This window comes from Calonectris borealis, chromosome 17 (genome assembly GCF_964195595.1).
Source record: "Calonectris borealis chromosome 17, bCalBor7.hap1.2, whole genome shotgun sequence".
NCBI classification, from domain to species: domain Eukaryota; kingdom Metazoa; phylum Chordata; class Aves; order Procellariiformes; family Procellariidae; genus Calonectris; species Calonectris borealis.
This window is the reverse complement of record NC_134328.1, coordinates 9,747,055-9,766,540: the sequence shown is the minus strand read 5'-3', so window position 1 is coordinate 9,766,540 and position 19,486 is coordinate 9,747,055. Positions and strand designations below refer to the sequence as shown.

At 46.5% G+C, this 19,486-nt stretch overlaps 1 protein-coding gene across 1 annotated transcript; it reads left to right on the top strand.

Moving 5' to 3' along the window:
* The first annotated feature begins 4,842 nt into the window (after positions 1-4,842).
* SALL4 (spalt like transcription factor 4) lies at positions 4,843-18,152 on the top strand. The gene is made up of 4 exons (XM_075166091.1): positions 4,843-4,912; positions 13,115-15,649; positions 16,327-16,634; positions 17,730-18,152. Exons 1-4 carry the CDS (start codon positions 4,843-4,845, stop codon positions 18,150-18,152), a joined length of 3,336 nt encoding a protein of 1,111 aa, XP_075022192.1.
* Positions 18,153-19,486: the final 1,334 nt, after the last annotated feature.

Genomic DNA, 19,486 nt, shown 5'->3' with positions numbered 1-19,486 from the left:
CTGTTACATGCACACTGTTTGTTAGTGATGGGAGGAAAATAGGAAGCTCTGTTAAAACCTTTGTTGCAGCTCTTCATTACTGTTTTACTTAATATTTTGGCTCTTAAATATTTAGGACTGAGTGTCCAAGGGAATTCAGTGCCTAAATCCCTTTAGGATGTTCAAAAGAATTAGCATCAAATATTTTAGCACAGTGATTAAAAAAAACTGGAAGCAAATTCAGAGGAGTTTCTAAATTTAACATAAAACTTATTCATGAACAGGTATGCCCCTTAATTATATTGGCCTGCAAATATATATAAAATAGGACCATTGCTCTGGTGAGGGTAGTTGTATTTGTATGAACAATTCCCACACGGAAGGTATGTAAGCTATACTGTGGCTATATTTAACTTCAGCTCTACTAAAAGCATCACTAGATCAAGAAGCAAGTTGTTCCTGAGTAGTTTGCTAAGGAAGCCTCTTTCTAAAGGTTTGTGCTCCATCATTCTCCCACTCCTCGGTGTTTTCCTTGCTCAGTCCGATATCCACAACCCCTGTGGGTGGCTGGTGCCGGCGTGTGTGTGCAGATCTGGAGCAAAACAATTTGGCTGATGTGCCAGCAGTGCGTATGTGTTATCTGGCTTCCTGGCTGCCATGTGGGTAAAGTTTGAACCATGATTCTTTCTTTCAGTGAGGACATTGATTTGGATCTGTCTTCCCTGTCCAGATGCTGATTGTCTCACAGCTTGCAGGAACTCGTGTCTTTGAAACTGCTACTGTACTACCAGTTTTGACTGAAGTGGGCAGCAGGTTCAAAAGTCATTTGGAAGATGCATGGATGGATGGATGGATGGACGGACCATGGAAAAACGTAACCTTTATTTTCTTATAAAGTAGGAAAAAATATGTCCCTTAATTACCATAGTTATAATGATATAAAAAAGCTGTTTAAAGGGAGTGTCTCCTGGTTTTGGATTCAGTTAGTCTAGTTTGGAAGAGTCATAAGCACTTACCAACATGCAATTTAATGTACTTATTAACCACTTCTGAATTTGAATGTCTGGGTCTCTGCATTCAATCTTGATTAACTGGCCCAACAATGAATGTTAATTATCCTGATTTACATTGCCTACAGAGCTATGGTCAACTTCATATCAGCAAACTTGAGGCTTCCTAAACATGTTCCAACAGGGTAACATTCAAGTCTTCTTCCATGTAGTGGAGATAAGCCCCGAGAGCCTACACTGGGAGATTTATCTTGCAATGAGCTGCAGGAAGGTACAGGGGAAAGAATACAGGAGGAAAGTGAACTGGTGTGCCTCAAAGTATATTAAGATTTTTTCAAGCTGAAAAGATGTAGGTAATACATAGGTGCAACTTAGGAAAAGGCATTTTTATTTACATTTAAATTCTGAATGTAGAAAAACAGATGAACTAAGTTTTTAATTTATGCGTTCTTCCCAGGAATAAACTGAGCTGATCAGAGTAGGACAGCACAGGATTTAAGACAACGTTCTTTACCTTGGTGGGAGTTCGTGTCCATATGGAGATATATATACACATACACAAATGCGTGTGTATATATGTTATATATGTATATCTCCCCACAAACACACTTATCAGATTTTCCATAGTCCTAACCATTTTGCAGTGACATTCCTGAAGGCAGGAATTTCCCGGGCTGGGCAGAGCTGTGGTTCCTGCCGCTGGCAACAGTTTCTTGTGGCAATGAGTTCCACGTGCTCCTAATGCACGGCGGTAGAAAAGCCTCCTTTTATCAGCTTCGAGGGTGGGGCTGGGCTGCTGTTGGAAGTATGCCTATCAAGAATGATGCCTCAGCTCTGTTGGTGGTAGAAGATTGTTCCTCTGGACTTTTCTTAAAAAAATAAATAAATGTCAAGCCAGAAAAGGAAGCCTGCTATTTTTCAAATCCACAAGCTGTAATCATGCTAATCCATATGATCGTGCTAAAGCCAAGCAACATGCCTTTTGCATATGATGTAATCATTCAGTGTAGCCTATTTATAATCACCACTGGCTGGGAACACCTTCCCAGAAAAATATAATCAGGAGAGTTTTTCCTTGGTCACATTCCTCCTCTTCCTCCCTGTATTTTTCAGTCAGTTGTGCTCTTTCTCCTGCTTTTGCTGTCTTCCCAGCCTTAAATACAGCAATGTTCCTTGCTTTTTTATTTTTCATTTTAAACTAACACTTTCCACGTCTTCTGTTCTTTCAGTGTGTTACAGCCATACCGAGTGAAATCCCAGTCCTCTGAAATCAATACCAAAACTTCCATTGATTTCATATAATATATTCTTTTAAATTCAGTACAAATGCTCCACATGAGTCGTCTATTTTAAATATGGATCTACTGTACAGGGCTGTCTATCTCTCAGCTTGATACATAAAACAGCATGTTTAATAAATTCAGTGGTGTGGGTTGGTAGCATTATGTGTAATAAATGAAAATCTGTTGGTTATACTGAGCATATCAAGTGTAAAAGGAGAAAATTCATCAATGTAAATATCTATCTGTGGATCAATTGGTATCAATCTTGTTTAACAGTCTATTTCCTCAGGACACACTTTGGAAACAAAGAGCATTTCAAACTGCTGGTTAAACAAACAAATACATAGAAGCTCTTTGGGCAACATGAGGTGGAGTAATCGCCAGATAAAAATGGTCAGAGTGATTTTAAATACCCGTTAATCTCTTCTATTTTATATTAGTAAATACAGAGTTTGTCTTGATACAACGTGTCCATTAAGTAGGGGTTTGTTAAACCATTATTTGCTTCCAGAGGAAAGGGCAAGGAAAGTGGCCTGAAAAACAAAATTTGTCCCCTGACCTCCATGTTCGATAATTGTCCAAGGAGGAGGGTGATACCTCCTGCTCCGCAAGATTTTTTCTAAGGTTTGTATTATCCTTAGCTAAATAAAACCCCTTACGAGACACTATAAAAACAAAACAAAACCCCAAGAGGATATATAACTAATTAGATCATGATGCACTGTTTACCTTGGTCTACAACGTTAAGATCTTTTCATGGCTGTCCCATGCAAACTACAGCTCCCCCCTTCTCAAGCATCACAAAAAAAAAAAAAAAAAAGAGACATAATCCTGAGCAGTACCATGGACACTTGGCATGACTGTGTGCACAGGCACAAACTTTAGAACATAATAAATGTTGTACAAACCCCAGGGGTTTTGCAAGGTAAAAATGCCGGTAAAGTAGCTGGTAAAATGAGACTGCGGTGTTGTGCAATGTTCTGTGGCAACTGTGTGGCCTCATTAGGTATCATCGTTTCCTTCCTCCGCCTTCCTGCTGTCTAGTAAGATTTGGGTTTTCCACTCCCCATCACCCTTCTGAATCCCACATAATCTCAGATGGATGTTTATCCTCACAACAGCTTTGCAGCTGGGGAAATGTCATCCTCAGTTCACGAGTGGGAAACTGAGGCACGGACCCTGGTAAATGGTTTGCTGATGAATGCAATGGCAAGTGCGTATTGAGTCCAACTTCGACTGAACCTAGATCTTCTGAACCCTTACTCGGTGCCCTGCCCCTCCAAATCAACAAAATCAGCCCTTCACCAAATCAATCTCTCTCTTCAATGTCTTCTAGCAATCCATTTAATTTTTCATAGATCGGGGGTGGGGGGGAGTGGGTGTTCTACATGAACACAAAAAGAAATAACGTCTCCAACAAAGATTTTGCAATCCGCATCTCCATATGTTGAAGGATCCTCACATTTTTGCTTACGTGAGGTCCAGCTGGCTTCAGTGGGATCGGAGGGGTAGAGGTGACTCTGCTCTGTAACACTTGGGGGGCTTCACAGCAAAGTAAATCCGAGCCTCAGCTGAGCCGGGTCCTGCAGTCATCCAGCCACACGGGCTCTGCCCGCCGTGTGCCACCGAACGCCAGGGGCCACCCAGCTGGGGCTTGCGGGGGAGGATTTAAACGTGGTGCGTTTCGCATGGAACACAACAGCAGAAGAGGGGAGTAAAAATGAAAATGATTCCACTGTGTACTAACACAGTCAGCTTACTACAGGAAAACACTTTCAAAGTGTCGTTTTTTCACTTGCTTCAAGCTTTTCACATGAACCTTTTACATGTCTAACGTTTTTATTTGCTGTTAAAAATACAATTGGCTCAATCTTGTCGGCTTCCCAGAAAGTGAGACTTAAAAGAAGTCTTTAAACAAATGAACCAACGCCAAGCATAATTACGCGCCGTCTGGATCCGCTTTTAAAGCCCCTTAACTTGCCTACAACACCAGGAGACCCCGGGCTCGTCCATTTGGACTATCAGTGCTCTTTCCTTTTCCACCTTATCTACGACAAAGGGAAGAATTAGCATTGTCCTGGACTTCTGCTTGCTTTGGGAGGAAGAAAGGAAAAAAAAAAGTCTTTAAAGCACAATATAAAAAGCGCAGGTGAGATAACAAGGGTATTGTCCCTCGCCAGCCTGGCAGGTCGGGCTGCCGGCTTGTTTGTTTACTCTCAGAGCTGGGTCCTGCCCCCCCGCTGCCCCGGGAGGGCTGCCCGGGGGCGGCCCCGGCCCCCGGCGGGGCGCAGCCTTTGTCGCCCGCCCGGGCGGGCCGGGCCGGGCCGGGACTACATCGCCCAGCGTGCCCCGCTGCGCCCTGATCAATGGACCTTATTTGAATAATCTGTGAGCCCTTGGACTCAGGCCAATCAGCTGTCAGGGACCCATGATAAATCGCAATGCATTATTGATAATCATAATTACTCTGACATGCGCATTCCGCCCAATGGGGGTAATTTCCCAACTCTAGGAATTTGTTGTGAAGAGGAAAATAATTGCTACTATTTTGCTCCCGATGCTGGTGCACCATGTCGCGACGGAAGCAGGCGAAGCCCCAGCACATCAACTCCGAGGAGCAGCCCCCAGATGCTGCAAGTGGTAAGGCGCAGAGGAAGGCGCGGAGCCGCGGCGGGTCCCAACTTTCCCGGTGCGCGGAGGAGGCGGCCAGGGCGGCGAGGGGGGCTTGCCGGGGGGCTTTTTCCACCCTCGTGCTTCACCCCCCGCTCTTTTCCCCCCACGGGCTCTGCCAGGAACCCGACCCCCAGCTCCCCGCAGGCTTTTTAGGGCATTTAAATCCCTGCGGAGCCCCAGCGCGGTGTTGTTCCGCGGTGTTTCCCGGAGGGGGGGGGGGGGCTCGGCTTTGGGCCGCTCCAGAGCGCGGTGCTACCCGAGGGGTCCATCGCCCTGCCCAGCTGGCGGCCCCCCGATGCCCCCGCACCCCCCCCCCCCGGTCTCGCGGAGTCAGCGCCGGGCCACGCGTGGGGGGCACGGGGCTGTGCCGGCCCCGCTGCCGCTGCGCTCGGGGTGCAGTCTCATGGGAGGTGAACCCCAAAGCCTCCCTGAGGCGGAGGGGATGGGGGGGGCAAGAGGAAGGAATTGCGAACAATCTTCTCAGGGGTAGGAAATGGCTCGAGTTTGGTTTCCCCGATCTCTATTTAACACTTTCTCGGTAGTTATATGAGGATTTTTGTGGGGCTTTGGGGAAAAAAAAAAAAGCGCTCGGACTATTTTTGTTGGAGATCACAATCGCCCTGGACCTTTTGTAGCTTGACCTCCAGCCATCTTTGATTTCCGACTTCCTAAAATAACTCCGGTGAGCTAATGTGGGGTGTGCGTGAGCGCTTTGTATTTGGACGGCGTGGGGGATTTCGCTACCGCAAATCGCTGTCCCTCCTTTTAGGGGAGCTCGCAGCCCTTTGCCTTCCTAAGGGAAGAGGAAAGTATAAATTTGCGCCCAAATTAGCCCTGAGCTCCCGGTGGGGGGTGGGCGTGCAAGGGAAGGGGTGGAGGGGGCACTCGCTTGCCGGTGTCCCCCACGGGAGCGAGGAAGGGTCGGGGCTGCCGGACCGTGCCCGCCTTTCCTCGACGGAGCAGCATCTTCTCGCAGGGGCTGCCTGCAGCCGGGCTGTGGGGGGGGCTGGCGGCTCCCCGGGCTCCGGCACGGGCTTTCCCCCCGCTATTAACGCCCCTCGGAGGCGGAGGAGCTGGGGAAGCTCCCGCGGTGCCCGTCCTGCTCCGGAGCGAGAGTGAAGCGAGGAGGGCACGTCCCGGTTGGGGAAAGGGAGGCTGGCAGTGGGCTGACCTGGGCTGCGTTTGTTAGGAGGAGTTGCGGTCGTTGTGCCCAAACACTTCTGTGTGTCCCCCAATAACTTTCTTTGGGTTCTCTGCCTTCCTAAGGAGCTGGTTTTGTGTGGGGTTTTTCCATTCCTAGAACGGATCGATACCAATGCACGTTACCGGAGCTGCTTATTCCCAGCCCGCAGGAGGTTCGGGCTCTTAATTTTTTTCCTCCTCACCCCCCCCCCCCCCCCCTTCTTTGAGGCGAAATGTGCAATTGTTGGGTCCGGTTAATGGTGACTTAAGAAACAGCAAGCTGGCCAGAAGGCAATAAATCCCATGTTTAATGCATGACTGTTTTCCTTTGTGCATATGGTTAGGTTGGGGGATGGAGGTGATGTTTCCACATGTAAATCTCTGCCCACTGCTGGAAAGCCACCTCCGGGGCTGCGCTGAAACAAAAGGGTTAATAACTCCTGATGCGGCCCGCTTGGGGCGGGGGAGGTGTGCAGGGAGGGGAGGTTCGCTACACACCGTGCTCTCCGGGGCAATGGGCAGCTGCTTTTTTGTTGTTGTTGTTGGGGCTTTTTTTTTTTCTTCCTTCCCCCCTCCTCTTTTAACAACAAAACCCTGGATGAAAATCCCTCCGGGAGCCGGGGCAGCGATTGCACAGGCCGGGGGGACCTGGCGAAGCTCTCGCTCCCGCCACCTCGGATGGGGCCGTCTTTTGTGGGTCGTGGGGCTCTTGCGGGGGCCGGGGGGGGCGAGGGCCGGTGCTGCCGTGCGCCGCCCCGCGGCCGCGCTCCGCCGGGACCCTCCGCTGCGGCCCGGGGGCGGCGGCGGGGTGCCCGCACTGAAGCCCCTCCTGCGTGATCTTCGTTTCTGCGTTCAGAAATAAAAAATCGCGGCTGCGACTCCGATGCCTCTTATCGCCCGCGAATCTCCAGAATAGTCTTGATATTCCCCGCTCCAGGTGTGCCCGTAAATAACAAGTGATGAAGCTGCATAACAAAGTCGAAATACCGCAGGGATTTGTCTGGGACATTATCGAGAATATACATAATCGTAATAATAAAATCAAGCCCTTATCTCCTCTTTTGCAAGTGTTCCTTTTTTTGCAAAGCGATTTGGGACCCACCTCTGTGAACAATGCAGCGTGTTAAGAAACGGTTCTGCTAACCTGGTGATCAATTAACAGGTCAAAAAATCAGCAGGTGGTCACTGGAGAATAATACTACATACTGAAAATTAGCATTTTCTCAAAGGGCTTGAAAATGCCCATTGTGCTGGATTGCTGCCATTAAAAATCTGATTCATTCTTAAAAATACAGTATCAAACTGCAGCTTTTTCTCAGGGTAAAATTGGGGATTTCCTTTACTTAAATCCCTGGTTCGTGCTTTCAGCTCTGCTGAAGTGGAGAGGGGGGGTGTTTAATGAGGAAAGCCAAGTTTTGTGGTGGTTTTCTTCATTTACTTTTTATTTTAGGTTGCTCGAAGCTCCCGTCGGCGGGAAAGGCTGGCCGGGCCGGCCGGCAGCAGCGGGGCGGAGGGGCGGCGGGGTGCGGTACCATCACCCGGCCGTGCCACGGGCTGCGCAGCCGGGGTGTTGCAGCGGTGTGACGGGTGAGAGGGTGCCTGGGGGTGCGGGGGGGGGGCCGTCCCCGGCTTGTTTTTCCTTTTACGTAAGTGAAACATTATATTGGTTGTAGTGATGAAGCCCTTTTGCTGGGCTCGGCGGCATGTGACGTTTTGACAGAGCTGCTGCTCTAACCTTTGCCTCCTCCTGCTTGCTGTGGGTGGTAAGTTGATGTCAAGCTTACAATTAGGACTCTCATGCAATTGACCTTGGCAGCGGGGTTTGTGCCGTTTAGCTGGGTCTTAAACACTGTACTAGTGTTAAGTGTGGTCCGGGGCCGCCGCCTTTCCAGCTGCGGGCCGCGTCGGTGGGAGGACGGGCCGCCGCGGAGGCACCGCCGCCGAGCAGGTAGGGCCGAGGGCGGGTGGCCTCTGCTGCTGCTTCTGGGGGGAAGCTCTGCTTTTTCCTTGTGATTTCTTGACCCGGCTTCGGGAATCACCCTGTGCTTAAAAGGAAAAGTCATTACAGGTGACGTCTGGGTCGCTGTTTGGGCTCAGGTGGATGCTGGGGGGGGGCTGAGCGGAGCCAGCCCCGGCCGTGCTCCCGGGGTGGCCCCGCCTGGCAGCACCGCCCGGGGGCGGCCGGTTCCCCGCAGGGGCCGGGCAGAGCCCGGGGCCGGCGCGGGGCGTGAGTGCCCTCCACCGACCGGCCCCGCGCTCGCTGTGCCGAGCGGCGCCGGGACGCGCGTGTGCCAAAGGCTTCGGGTGTGCGCCTGGGCAGGTAACTCGCGGACATTTTGTGAAGGGGGTTGTCACGGCGTCCTCACGCTCGGGGTGCTTTGAAGCCCTTTGAACGACTTCAGGAGTTGATGGTGCGGGGAGCGGGGCTGCGGGGGCCCGCCCGGGCGGCTGCAGCCGGCGCCGCGTCCTCCGTTCGAAGCCAGTGCCTCTGATCTTAACTTTTCCTCCGTGTTTTAACATTTTTTTGTTTGCTCCTCAAAAGCGTTTTTGCACAATAGTTTATTCTGTCCTTGACCAAACATTTCTCTTCAATAGGTGGATAACCAAAAGAGTGAATCAGGTAGATAATAAAAAAACTAAAGCCTTGAGAGAGAACCTGAAAGCACGTGAAATCCTAACTGCTAGGTGTTACACGTTTCAGGCTCGTTCTTGGGTAGAAAAACGCTGCTGCTAAATTAAGTGTAGAAAACATGGGAATATTTCTGTAAGTCATCGGTCGTGTATTTTGCTTAGTCGAAGTGATTTTGTCATAGTTACAGTTAAAATGCTTTAAATGGTGTTTTATGGTGGGAGAAGAAGGGAAATTTTGGACAGTTTAAAGCTCTTGGAAGCCCCTAGCTTTTCAGCTGGGAACAGGAAAAAAAAAAACAGGGAAGCAACAGGGGAGCTGATGGCAGAGGTTTTCACGTCTAGGACTGGAGTGAATACTTGCTAATCCTTCATGAGTTAATTTTAACTGGGGAAGTGCATGGTTATGTTAATGTTAAAGTAAAAATAGTTGATCAAATGTAATATGTGGAAAAAGTAAGCTCACCAAAGGTATTAAACTCTTTGGAAAAAAAAAATGGAGGGGAAAGCTTGAGCTCTGACCATTTCTTCCCAATTCAAAGTGAAATATGATTTTATCACAGTTGAAAAAAAAATTAGGTCACTAATTGCTCAGACGAATGGTAGACCAGCAGCACCCTTTGAAATCGCATCAAACCAGATGACTTATTTCACTCCTCTTTCACTGGTTCCCTTAAAAAAAAAAAATTAATTCGAGCTGTGTGGATTTTTATCAGCCTTCCTTGTCGATGACCGCCTTGTCCTACACAATAGTGGATTTTTTCCATCCATTTGCCAGTGATTCAATCTACCCCCCTGCTGGGTTTACTGCATTCTTCTAACTTATTGGATAACTAGATGCTGAGAGATAACATTCCTGAAATTCGGGGGTGGGGAGATAAAAAAAACAGTAGAAGTCCTATCCCTGGGAAGCCTTTGGAGAGGGTTAAGTGAAGTGCACAAGCAATTGTTGTGGCAGGGCTCTCTGCTCTTGGGTAAATCCTCGTACAGTATGTGGACAGAGCTGGCTGCACAGGGAGGCTTCTTTGCAGAGAAAACCCACGTTTTCAGACCGTTAAGTTCATGTCAGTGATAACTGCTCCGGGGGGGGAGGGCAGGGCAGGGCAGCTCGGGGGTTTGGGTAAATGAGGTGCTCTGATTGCAGGCGCTGGGTGCTCCTTCGAGGCTGGGGAGAGGATGTAGCTAGAAATCAAGATGAAGGGTTTCAGAAAAGCTGTTGGGTTTTTTAAAGAAACAGTAAATTGCTCCTTTGTTATTCCAGCTACTACGAAATAACCCAGTGCAGTGCTTCTACTGACTGTATCTTAAAAAAAACCTTTTTGAGATGGGGGAAGCTATTATACTCACTTTTTCTAAGGTGGAAGGGAAAATAAGGCATAACTCTTCCCTACTTGTCATGCAGCAAGTCAGTACAAGCTGGGAATTGAATTTATTAGGAGTTCTGAGCCAGTGCCTTACTGTCAGGCTGGGGGAACTGGAAACTAAACTGTGACAGTGGCAGCGAGAGCGGGCAGGGGCAGGGCTGCTGACCTGCCTGCTGCTGCCGAACACAGGTGCCTTCAATTTACTGGAGTTTCTCTGAGGTGGCAACTGGTGCTTAGGACCAGAAAAGTTACCTCTGGAGCTCCTCAGAATTGTGAAAATTAGGAGCATAGGCTGTGCTAGAGTTTGGAAATGGAGGCTTTGAATTTACCGTGGTCTTATCAATGGAAAAAAATTGAAGGAACCATCAATGGAAGGGAGATAAATCATCAGATGCTTTGAAGCAGTTAAAGTTTGAGGACTTGTCTAGACATAGTTACCCTGGAATATCTCCTTGGGGGTGGGCAACAGTCTTTCATGTGGACATTTCTGCTCCACTTGAAACGTTTTGCATGGCCACTGCGGAGGCGCAAACTGCAGCGTGAAATGCATGTGCTCACGGAGGAGGGACTCTGGAAGGAATAGCTTTGTGCTTTCTGAAGTAAAACCTAAGATTATTTTGCAACATGGGGTAACTGTACAGTCGGGAGATTGGACTGTTAAAGCCCTAAATACTAAAGGATTTGGAAAAGAGGTTTTGATGTTTTAGCCTATTCTGTGAAATGGATGGATGGAAATAGGAAAGTAGTCAAGTAAAGACCTCTCAAGTCAATGTACAGAATAGTCATGGAAGCTTCTTGTCTTTTTTTCAACACCAGTGCTTTCTTTTCCATTATATCTGCTCAGACTTTTGCAAAGATGAGTTTAAAAACATCCATTTTTGACCTCAGTTGACCCTACTTATTGACCAAGTTCTGAATCATGTACTACTCGTATTTGTTTGCAGAGTAGATTTCTCTGTATGTTTGTCCACAGAGTTAAATCAACTTCAGAGGCATCAATTTAATTATATTTGGGGTGGGAAATGTATGCTATAACTATGCTTTTACTCTTGTTTCCTTGACTTGTGGAAGTTGTTTGGGCTGAAGGAGAGGGGGGGAAAGTATTTAATTCTCACTGTTTAGATGTGAGGGATCCAAACAGTTTTGATCACAGCTGTGCTGAGAACACCTTTCCTCTCTGTTCAAGGACTTGTAACCCTGAAGTGTATGTGATTAACAGAATTGCATATGTATAGATTTGGATTTATTGCTCTGCAGAGCGTAGCATAACAGGCCTCTGATACTTGCATTTTTTAATTGATCCATTTGTTTGTTTTTTAAAAATAAACTTTCACGTGCACTTTCCGTCACTCAACATGAAACAGTTGAAGTTTGATTTGTTGAATATACATATAATACCCTTGTTAACCTAACAAATGTCAAGGTTTGCAATATATCCTCCCTTATAGAGCTCTTGCACTACCCTGAAACGGTAAGTCAACGTGCTTGAGTTGTTGCTTGGACATGCTTCCCCCCCACCCTGCCATGTACAGGATATACACATGTATCAGATGTGTGGTTCAGTTACACCTTTAAAATGAAAGCCGCAAATAGCTCCTGTGCTTGCAGAGTCTTCTCTTGTAAAATGGTGTGGGCTAGTAATGTGGAACCGGAGCTGAGCCCCAAGATGAATTACTGGAGATGCAAGACCTGAACAGAAGAAATCTCGTAATACAAATTCTCAATTGTGGTTGAGGTCTGCAGAGCGCCCCGCTGGGTGTGTGGGAGGGGAAGTATTTGATTACTGCGCCCTTGGCACCCATCAAAATTGGACCAATTAATGTGAGTTACAGGACATTTCACCTGATGGGGGCCGTAATACATCTGCCGTCCTTCCCGCTTCCCCCTCAGCGGTATGAGCCTCAAGTTTTATCTCCTGACTCCTCCTGCCTCCCGTGCCCCGTGTGCTCGCCCGCCTCGAGCTGGGTGCGAGCTTCTTGTTTGAAGGATGGCTAGGCTGAGCAAAAACATCCTGTTTTGGTTTAGAATTTCTCTTAACCTCTCCTCCCGTTCTGATATTTCCCTGAATTATTTTTTTTTTTTTGTCCACATACAAATTGCGCTTAGTCTAATCTGTGAGGTGGTGGTGAAGGAAGGGCAGGAGTGGACTTGCAGACCAGCTTCGCCTTCCCTCCCCCTCCCTAAAAGCGGGTGATTTGCGGATGCAGCTAAACACCCTGTCCTGAGCGGGTCTGAAACGACTTCGTGTGTTTTGCAAGCAGGACTTGTTGCGTCGCTCTTTAATAATCATCAGTATCAATGTAGGCTCATACCTACGTGTGGGGTTCTGTAAGTTAATCATCTTTTCTTTACTACTGTGGCTTTTTAGAGGTTGTTTTTTATGTGAGTGTGCTTTTGAAGTACTTAAAAGCTAATATTGGACTTACTTTTGCTTTTGTCGGCCCCCTTTGGTAGTAATTACTTCCATAATGGCAGAGTAAATGTCATTTAATAGATCAGTGTACAATTAAGAACTGCTCTGAAGTTCTTGTTTTAACAATCTTATATGAATTTCTGTGAGATGGTTAACTAAGGATTACAAACTGAAGTACAAACACAAAATAAGCTTATGTGATGTTTTGCTCTGTTACGATGCCTTTTCTGTCTTCCTTGGGTCGTGTTCCTTTTAAGCTGTTTTGCAGGTGCTAGTTGACTTGCTGCACTATTCCCTTTTTACCTGTATAAAGGGATTTGCGATAAACCTCTTTCCATCAAGCCTTGTGAGATTCCTTTTATATTATTGTTTTTATTGAAAACAGAACTGAGATTCAGATTTCTTTAGGGCTGCAAATGAATTAGTAGCAAAAGAGCAAGCAGGACTTAAGATCGACCTGTAAACTTCATTCCGGTGTCTTGTCTCTTTAACTTGAAATTCGGGTGAAGTCAGTGACCTTAAGAATAGGAAATACTCAGTCTAAATCTAGCTATTACTAATGTGACTTTCTTTTATTTTAAGGGAGTCCACAAGACGTCCCAGGTGACGGAGATGGTGAAATGAGTTCCAAAAGGTGTCGCACGGAGGAAACTAAAATCTGTGAGAAATGCTGTGCAGAATTCTTTGATCTCTCTGAATTCCTTGAGCATAAGAAAAATTGCACTAAAAATCCACTTGTTCTAATCATGAATGACAGTGAAGGAACAGTACCCCCTGAAAGCTTCTCTGAAGCTTCTCTAGGGAGCTTTCCAAGTGATCGAATGGATAGCAGGACACGCAAGGACGTTCAGGCAAAGGGCTGCACTGGTTCTATGGAAAAGAGAGAAGGAAAAATGGATGCTGAGTCGGTAGGAGGAATGTACCTTAAAATAGAACCCCCTGTCACGCCTGCGGCTCCTGGGCTAAGCTATCTACCAAAATCCAAAGTACCAAACACTAATGTGACTTTGCAGACGATACGCGGCACTAAAGTGGCTGTGAACCAGCGGACCTCCGATGCCATCTCTTCTTCAGCAGCCAGTTTTAATGCGATCCCCATGATCCTGGAGCAGCTCGTGTGTTTGCAGCAGCAGCAACTCCAGCAAATTCAGTTGACGGAGCAAATTCGCATTCAGATTGCCATGATGGCTCCCCATGCCCTGCACCCTTCTATAGCAGCTGCTACTGATCCACTAAAAGCTCTGGGCGCTCACATGTCTCAGCAGCTGTCGGCTGCTGTTGCATTAATCGGACAAAAAGCTGGAAGCCAGAGCCTATCACTGGAATCCTTGAAGCAAGGAAAACTACCTCATTCTAACACTGGTGTTGCGGCTGCCGGCTCGCTGGCTGCTGGGCTTTCCTCCTCCTTCCCCTTGAAGCCGGAGGCAAGCAGAAGCCTCCCCGGCTCCATTTCTCGGTTCCCAAATCCTTTGCTACCTCAGTCCTCCAACTCCGTCATCTTCCAAAATCCGCTTTCGGCCGTTTCTTCTGTAATAGATTCCTCAAAGAAGGGGAAGGGAAAACCTCCCAACATTAGCGTGTCTGAAAGCAAACCGAACGCAGAAGAGCCATTCTTCAAACACAAGTGTAAATTCTGCGGCAAGGTCTTCGGCAACGACAGTGCCCTGCAGATTCACCTCCGTTCCCACACCGGTGAAAGACCCTACAAGTGTAACATTTGTGGTAACCGCTTTACAACCAAAGGAAACCTTAAAGTGCATTTTCAGCGTCACAAAGACAAATACCCCCACATAAAGATGAATCCTTACCCGGTTCCTGAGCACCTGGACAATGTTCCCACTAGCACTGGAATCCCATATGGGATGTCTGTGCCACTGGATGAGTCTAACCTAATTGTGGATAGCAAACCTCTCCTAACAACTCTGCCTACCTCTGCGGCCACCAGTGCACCTCAGACCATCTCCAACCTAGCAGGCATTAAGGAGTCTCTGCCTGGTACCTTTTCAAGTGACCCGCAGTCAAGGCCTTCTCCAGAAAGTGAGGGTGGCTCCTCCTCATCAGGGGCAGTCGGTCATGAATCGGGAACAGAGCAGAGCTTGAGTTCACCACAAGCTACCTGCAGCGTGAGCATCTTCCACGTAAGTGGGTCAAACGAGCAAGGCTCAGAAACATCGAAGCTTCAGCAGCTGGTTGAAAATATCGACAAATCAACTGCTGACCCCAACGAGTGCCTGATCTGTCACAGAGTGCTGAGCTGCCAGAGCTCACTCAAAATGCATTATCGTACTCACACTGGAGAGAGGCCATTCAAGTGTAAAATCTGTGGCCGTGCCTTCTCCACTAAAGGGAACCTTAAAACTCATTATGGTGTCCACCGGGCCAATACTCCTTTGAAGATGCAACATTCGTGTCCTATTTGCCAGAAGAAGTTTACAAATGCAGTTGTGTTGCAGCAGCACATCCGCATGCATATGGGGGGACAAATACCCAATACACCAATGCCGGAAAACACCTGCGACAATACTGATGTGGATCCTACTGTGGCTGAGAAGAACGGAGACATCAGTCGCCCGGCCGAGACGGTGGAAAGCATAGAGATGGAAGAGGACCTGGACTCTCAGGATGGCCCTAAGAGTTCTTCAAAACCTCCTACTCCGTATGATGCACAATCAGAATCGCCAGCCACGGCAGCCACCTTCTCTGGTATTGCAGCACTGGAGAATCAAATGAAGATCGTCAACTCTGCTTTGAACTTGCAGCGGCAAAGCAGCTTGAAGTCTAGTGACAATGGCTCAGCAGAAAGTGATGGCATGACAAATGATTCGTCTTCTGTGGCAGGAGATCCAGATTATCAGAATGGCAGGAGTCCTGCTGCCTCCGAGTCTGCATCGCTCCAGGCTCTGTCCCCAGCCAACAGCCAAGCTGAGAGCATAAGGTCCAAGTCACCTAGCTTCAACAATCAAGAAGATACAGGCACGGGAAATAAATCAGAGGGTCCTGAGAACGCTTCTGCAGAAATGGAAGGGGTCGTCGGTGCTTTGGATTTAACTTACGGCAATATTGGTCGAAAGGTCATTAAAGAAGAACCTGGGTTACACTTTGCAAATGGAGAATATGGTGAGTAATATGAAATGCTGGCAATAACTTGGGGTGGGATAGTAGGACTGGAGGAAATCCGTCTCTAAAAGGACCAACAGGAGTCAAAACCTCCTCAGCTTTCCCCTCTTCCTTCTCCTCTATTAGGATAGCAGCATATGCGCTGTAAAGTTTTCCTGACACAGTCAGACCCAAAATTCAACAAAATTCAAAAGAATTAAGTGCTGTCATCTCCTGCAAGGGGTAGCATAAAGGTCCTTAAAATAAGAGCCTTAAAATAAGAGGCTGTGCACTTACTATCTTTTATGGGCTAACCTGGTACCTCCCTATAGCTCTCTAAAGGTACAAGTTTGTGTTTCATGGAAAACTGCTTAACCCAAGAATGTGACAGTAAAACTCTGGAGTCTTTTGTGGGGTTTTCGAGCTCTCTAGCGTCGAGGCTAATGTTGATCTAAATTTGACCTGAAAGTCAGACTTTCTAACTCCTACGCTCACCGACAAAAATAGGGGTGAACTGGTTTCTTTCAGAGCATCCTTGCAAGTGTAATAGCAGCCCTACCACGTGTCTTTGGAGGGCTTTGCAGGCATGCTCTTCAGGCATGTGCAGCTCCAAAGGCAGGGCCTCTGGTATCTTAGCCAGATTTAAGCTTGGAAGCAGGAGGAGGTTGGGATAAATGTTGTCTTTGCTTTCTTTCCAGGTCGAAGTAGTATTCCAACTGCTTTTGTTAGAGCCCCACCAGCCCTCATAAAAATGGAGATGCCCAGCGAGCGTCCCATTAGCACTAGCCATTTCATTGGCCCACCAGCTCTCTCCCCTGGTGTCGCCCCTCTCCTCGTGCCACGACCGAAATTCTGCCGTCCCGCCAAACAGCACATCTGCACTACGTGTGGGAAGAACTTCTCCTCTGCCAGCGCCCTTCAGATTCATGAACGGACCCATACTGGTGAAAAGCCATTTGCCTGCACCATCTGTGGGAGAGCCTTTACAACAAAAGGAAACCTGAAGGTAAGTCATCTCTTACATTATGATCTCCTCTGTTGGGGAAAGTCATAGCAGAGTGGGAAAGATTATTGCTAATAATTGTCCTGCCTTTGGTAACAACTTTGATTTTCTTTTAGTTCCTCAAATGGTTATCTTTGACTTTAGTCTCTCCTTCCTGAGTTGCTTCACACAACTTGCTAAACAGTGTACTGAAATGCCCCGCAGAAGTCTTTGCTACTGTCCTGGGCTTTCCTTTTTGGATGGTGGGGCAGGCTTAGCCCTTACTAAGCAGATTACTTTATTTTCATTTGGATTTGGATGTGTCAAGACATAAACATTTCATAGACTGAATGCTACAAAATGACGCCTACAGAATACATGCATTACGCTGCACTGCTTGAAACACCGTGCAGGATGAGGAGGGATAAAACTGAGAGGATAATCCTGAGATGGCACAAAGTATTTGGGGATTGTGTCTAAGCACTTGCTGAAGAAGTACTGCAAGTCTGTCCTTATTGTCAGATTAATCCATTGCCCTGTAAGGGACTCGCAGCTCCCTCACTCGCACAGAGGCTTCTCACTTCCCATGAGAACCTCTTCAGGCTCTTTAGCCCTCTTGCATAAATGCTGATGGGGACAGAAAATACTCTGCAGTCTGTGAACAGTCACTTGCTGGAAGCACTAGCATGCTTGTGGTGTGGATGATTTTAGCTTAGGTGTAACCTCTCTTCCAAATTCCTTGGTGAGTTTTTTTGCATTAACTAGTATTTTCTTCAAGGTAGTCTGTTCACAGCAAATAATGTGGCTTTTTTTTTTTTTTTGAGGGAGAGGGGCATCTTTGCCAACACCACTTGCAATAAGTGTAAAAACACAGTCCTACAAGCACTTCAGCAGTAAACTCTAGAGAGCCGTGGAGATGTCAGGCAGGAGAATGACTGTATCTTACACATGCCAGGAAGATAACAGACAAGAACTAGCCAGCTTGAATACTTACCTGAATGCAAATGGAGCATATGTGACTTCTTTTGAGCGACTTGGCTGTAAGCAAAATAGAACTTAGGTATACCATAAAAGATCTGCAGTATTAACGATTCTCTTTACTTTTTTCCCCTCTGGAAGGTCCATGTAGGAACTCACATGTGGAATAACTCTGCCAGGCGGGGAAGAAGGCTTTCGATTGATAACCCCATGGCTCTGCTGGGGAATGATCCCAAGAAGGTATCTGAAATGTTTCCAAAGGATATAATGCCTCCTTCAGTGAGCATTGACCCCACAGTATGGAATCAGTATGCAGCGGTACTCAGCAACGGCATAGCAATGAAGACTAACGAGATCTCGGTGATCCAGAGCGGTGGCTTACCTACCCTTCCAGTCACCATTGGGGGTGGTTCGGCAATAAATACTGCTACGGTCTCCAAAATAGATGGGACCCAGTCTGGGACTGGTTCTGATACAGAGAAGGCCAGTGGTGCTGCTGCAGACAATGTGCCAAAACACCAGTTCCCTCACTTCATGGAGGAGAACAAAATTGCTGTTAGTTAAAAACTCTAGTGAAGTTGACGTACAGAAAGAACAAATATATATATACACAAACATATATTTTTAAGAGATTCCACTTCAGCCTCCTATTTTCCTATTGACGTGCAAATGATTTTATGGTTGTCTTTGTAAGAGTTGCCCAGAGTACAATCATGATATTGCTTTGCAAATAGTAAATAATAAAGAATAGGATTTCCTTCTATTTGGAAAGATGCGGGTCTTGCAAAGTAGTTCTTACGTGTGACTTTAATGTGTACAGCCTTACAGAAGTTTCTACAACTTGAAATTCCAAAGGTTAGAATATTTACCTCTTCGTTTAGAGTGAAATACTTGGGGGTTTTGAAGAGAGTGGAAACAACCTACTGTTGGTGGAAAAGCTTCTATTTACTGATAAGAAATGAAAACTATTAATGCGGGTAAATATCCTAGAATGTCTGCCACCCTCTTAGAAATAGTTTTTCTGTTTGGATTTTTGGCTCTGTGTGATTTCTGAATGTACTTTTTACTATAATGGCTATAAAACTACAAAATTTTTTTTAATTTCTTTTTTGCCTCAGAAGTTCTATGAAAAGAAAGTTGCTGTTTTTCTTTAATCACTGCTCCTAAGGAATTAATTCTCTGTATTGTTGACTGCTGCTTATTTAATACTACTACTAGGACAGTCCTTCAAGTATAGTGCCAAAACTCCTACTTCCAAAGATGTGCAGTTTTTCCTAGATGTTTTATTTCAATACCAAGAGCCCCAAACAAGCATGGGTGGGTATGTATATACTTTTTTTTTTTCCTCTCTTGAAAGGGAAGACTTGCCTTGGGAAGTCAGGTCTAAAAGCTCTGCAAGGAATCTCAGGTGACTGTTGCAATTAGGCATGGGAACTGGTTTCCTTAGCAAGAGACTTCTTTATTTTTATTTTTTTCATTTGGGTAATTTAGAAGATCAGTCTGTGTAAACCTGTATTTAAATATGAAGTATTCATGCTTAGGTTAAATGTTTTGTGGGTTTTTGGATGGCATTCCTACTCTGGTCATTAAGTTTCTTGGTGGTCTGTGAACCTGCATTCTACCAAAATGGTAATTAATGATCCATGTGTATTGTATGAAGGTTGCTGGGATAGTCATCTGGATTCTAAGTTATCTACCTCATTTTTTCCTTTTGTAGTTGTAGTGTCTATTTTTCTATTAATGACCACTGTAATGAACTGAGATTCAAGCAGATGCTTCCATGCACTATCTGAAACCAAAACCTGATGTATTAGTGGAAGCACCTGAAGACTTACTGGACTGACCTTTTACTATTCCTCTAACGTCTGCTGGAACTGTATGTGTAATGGGATCTAAAC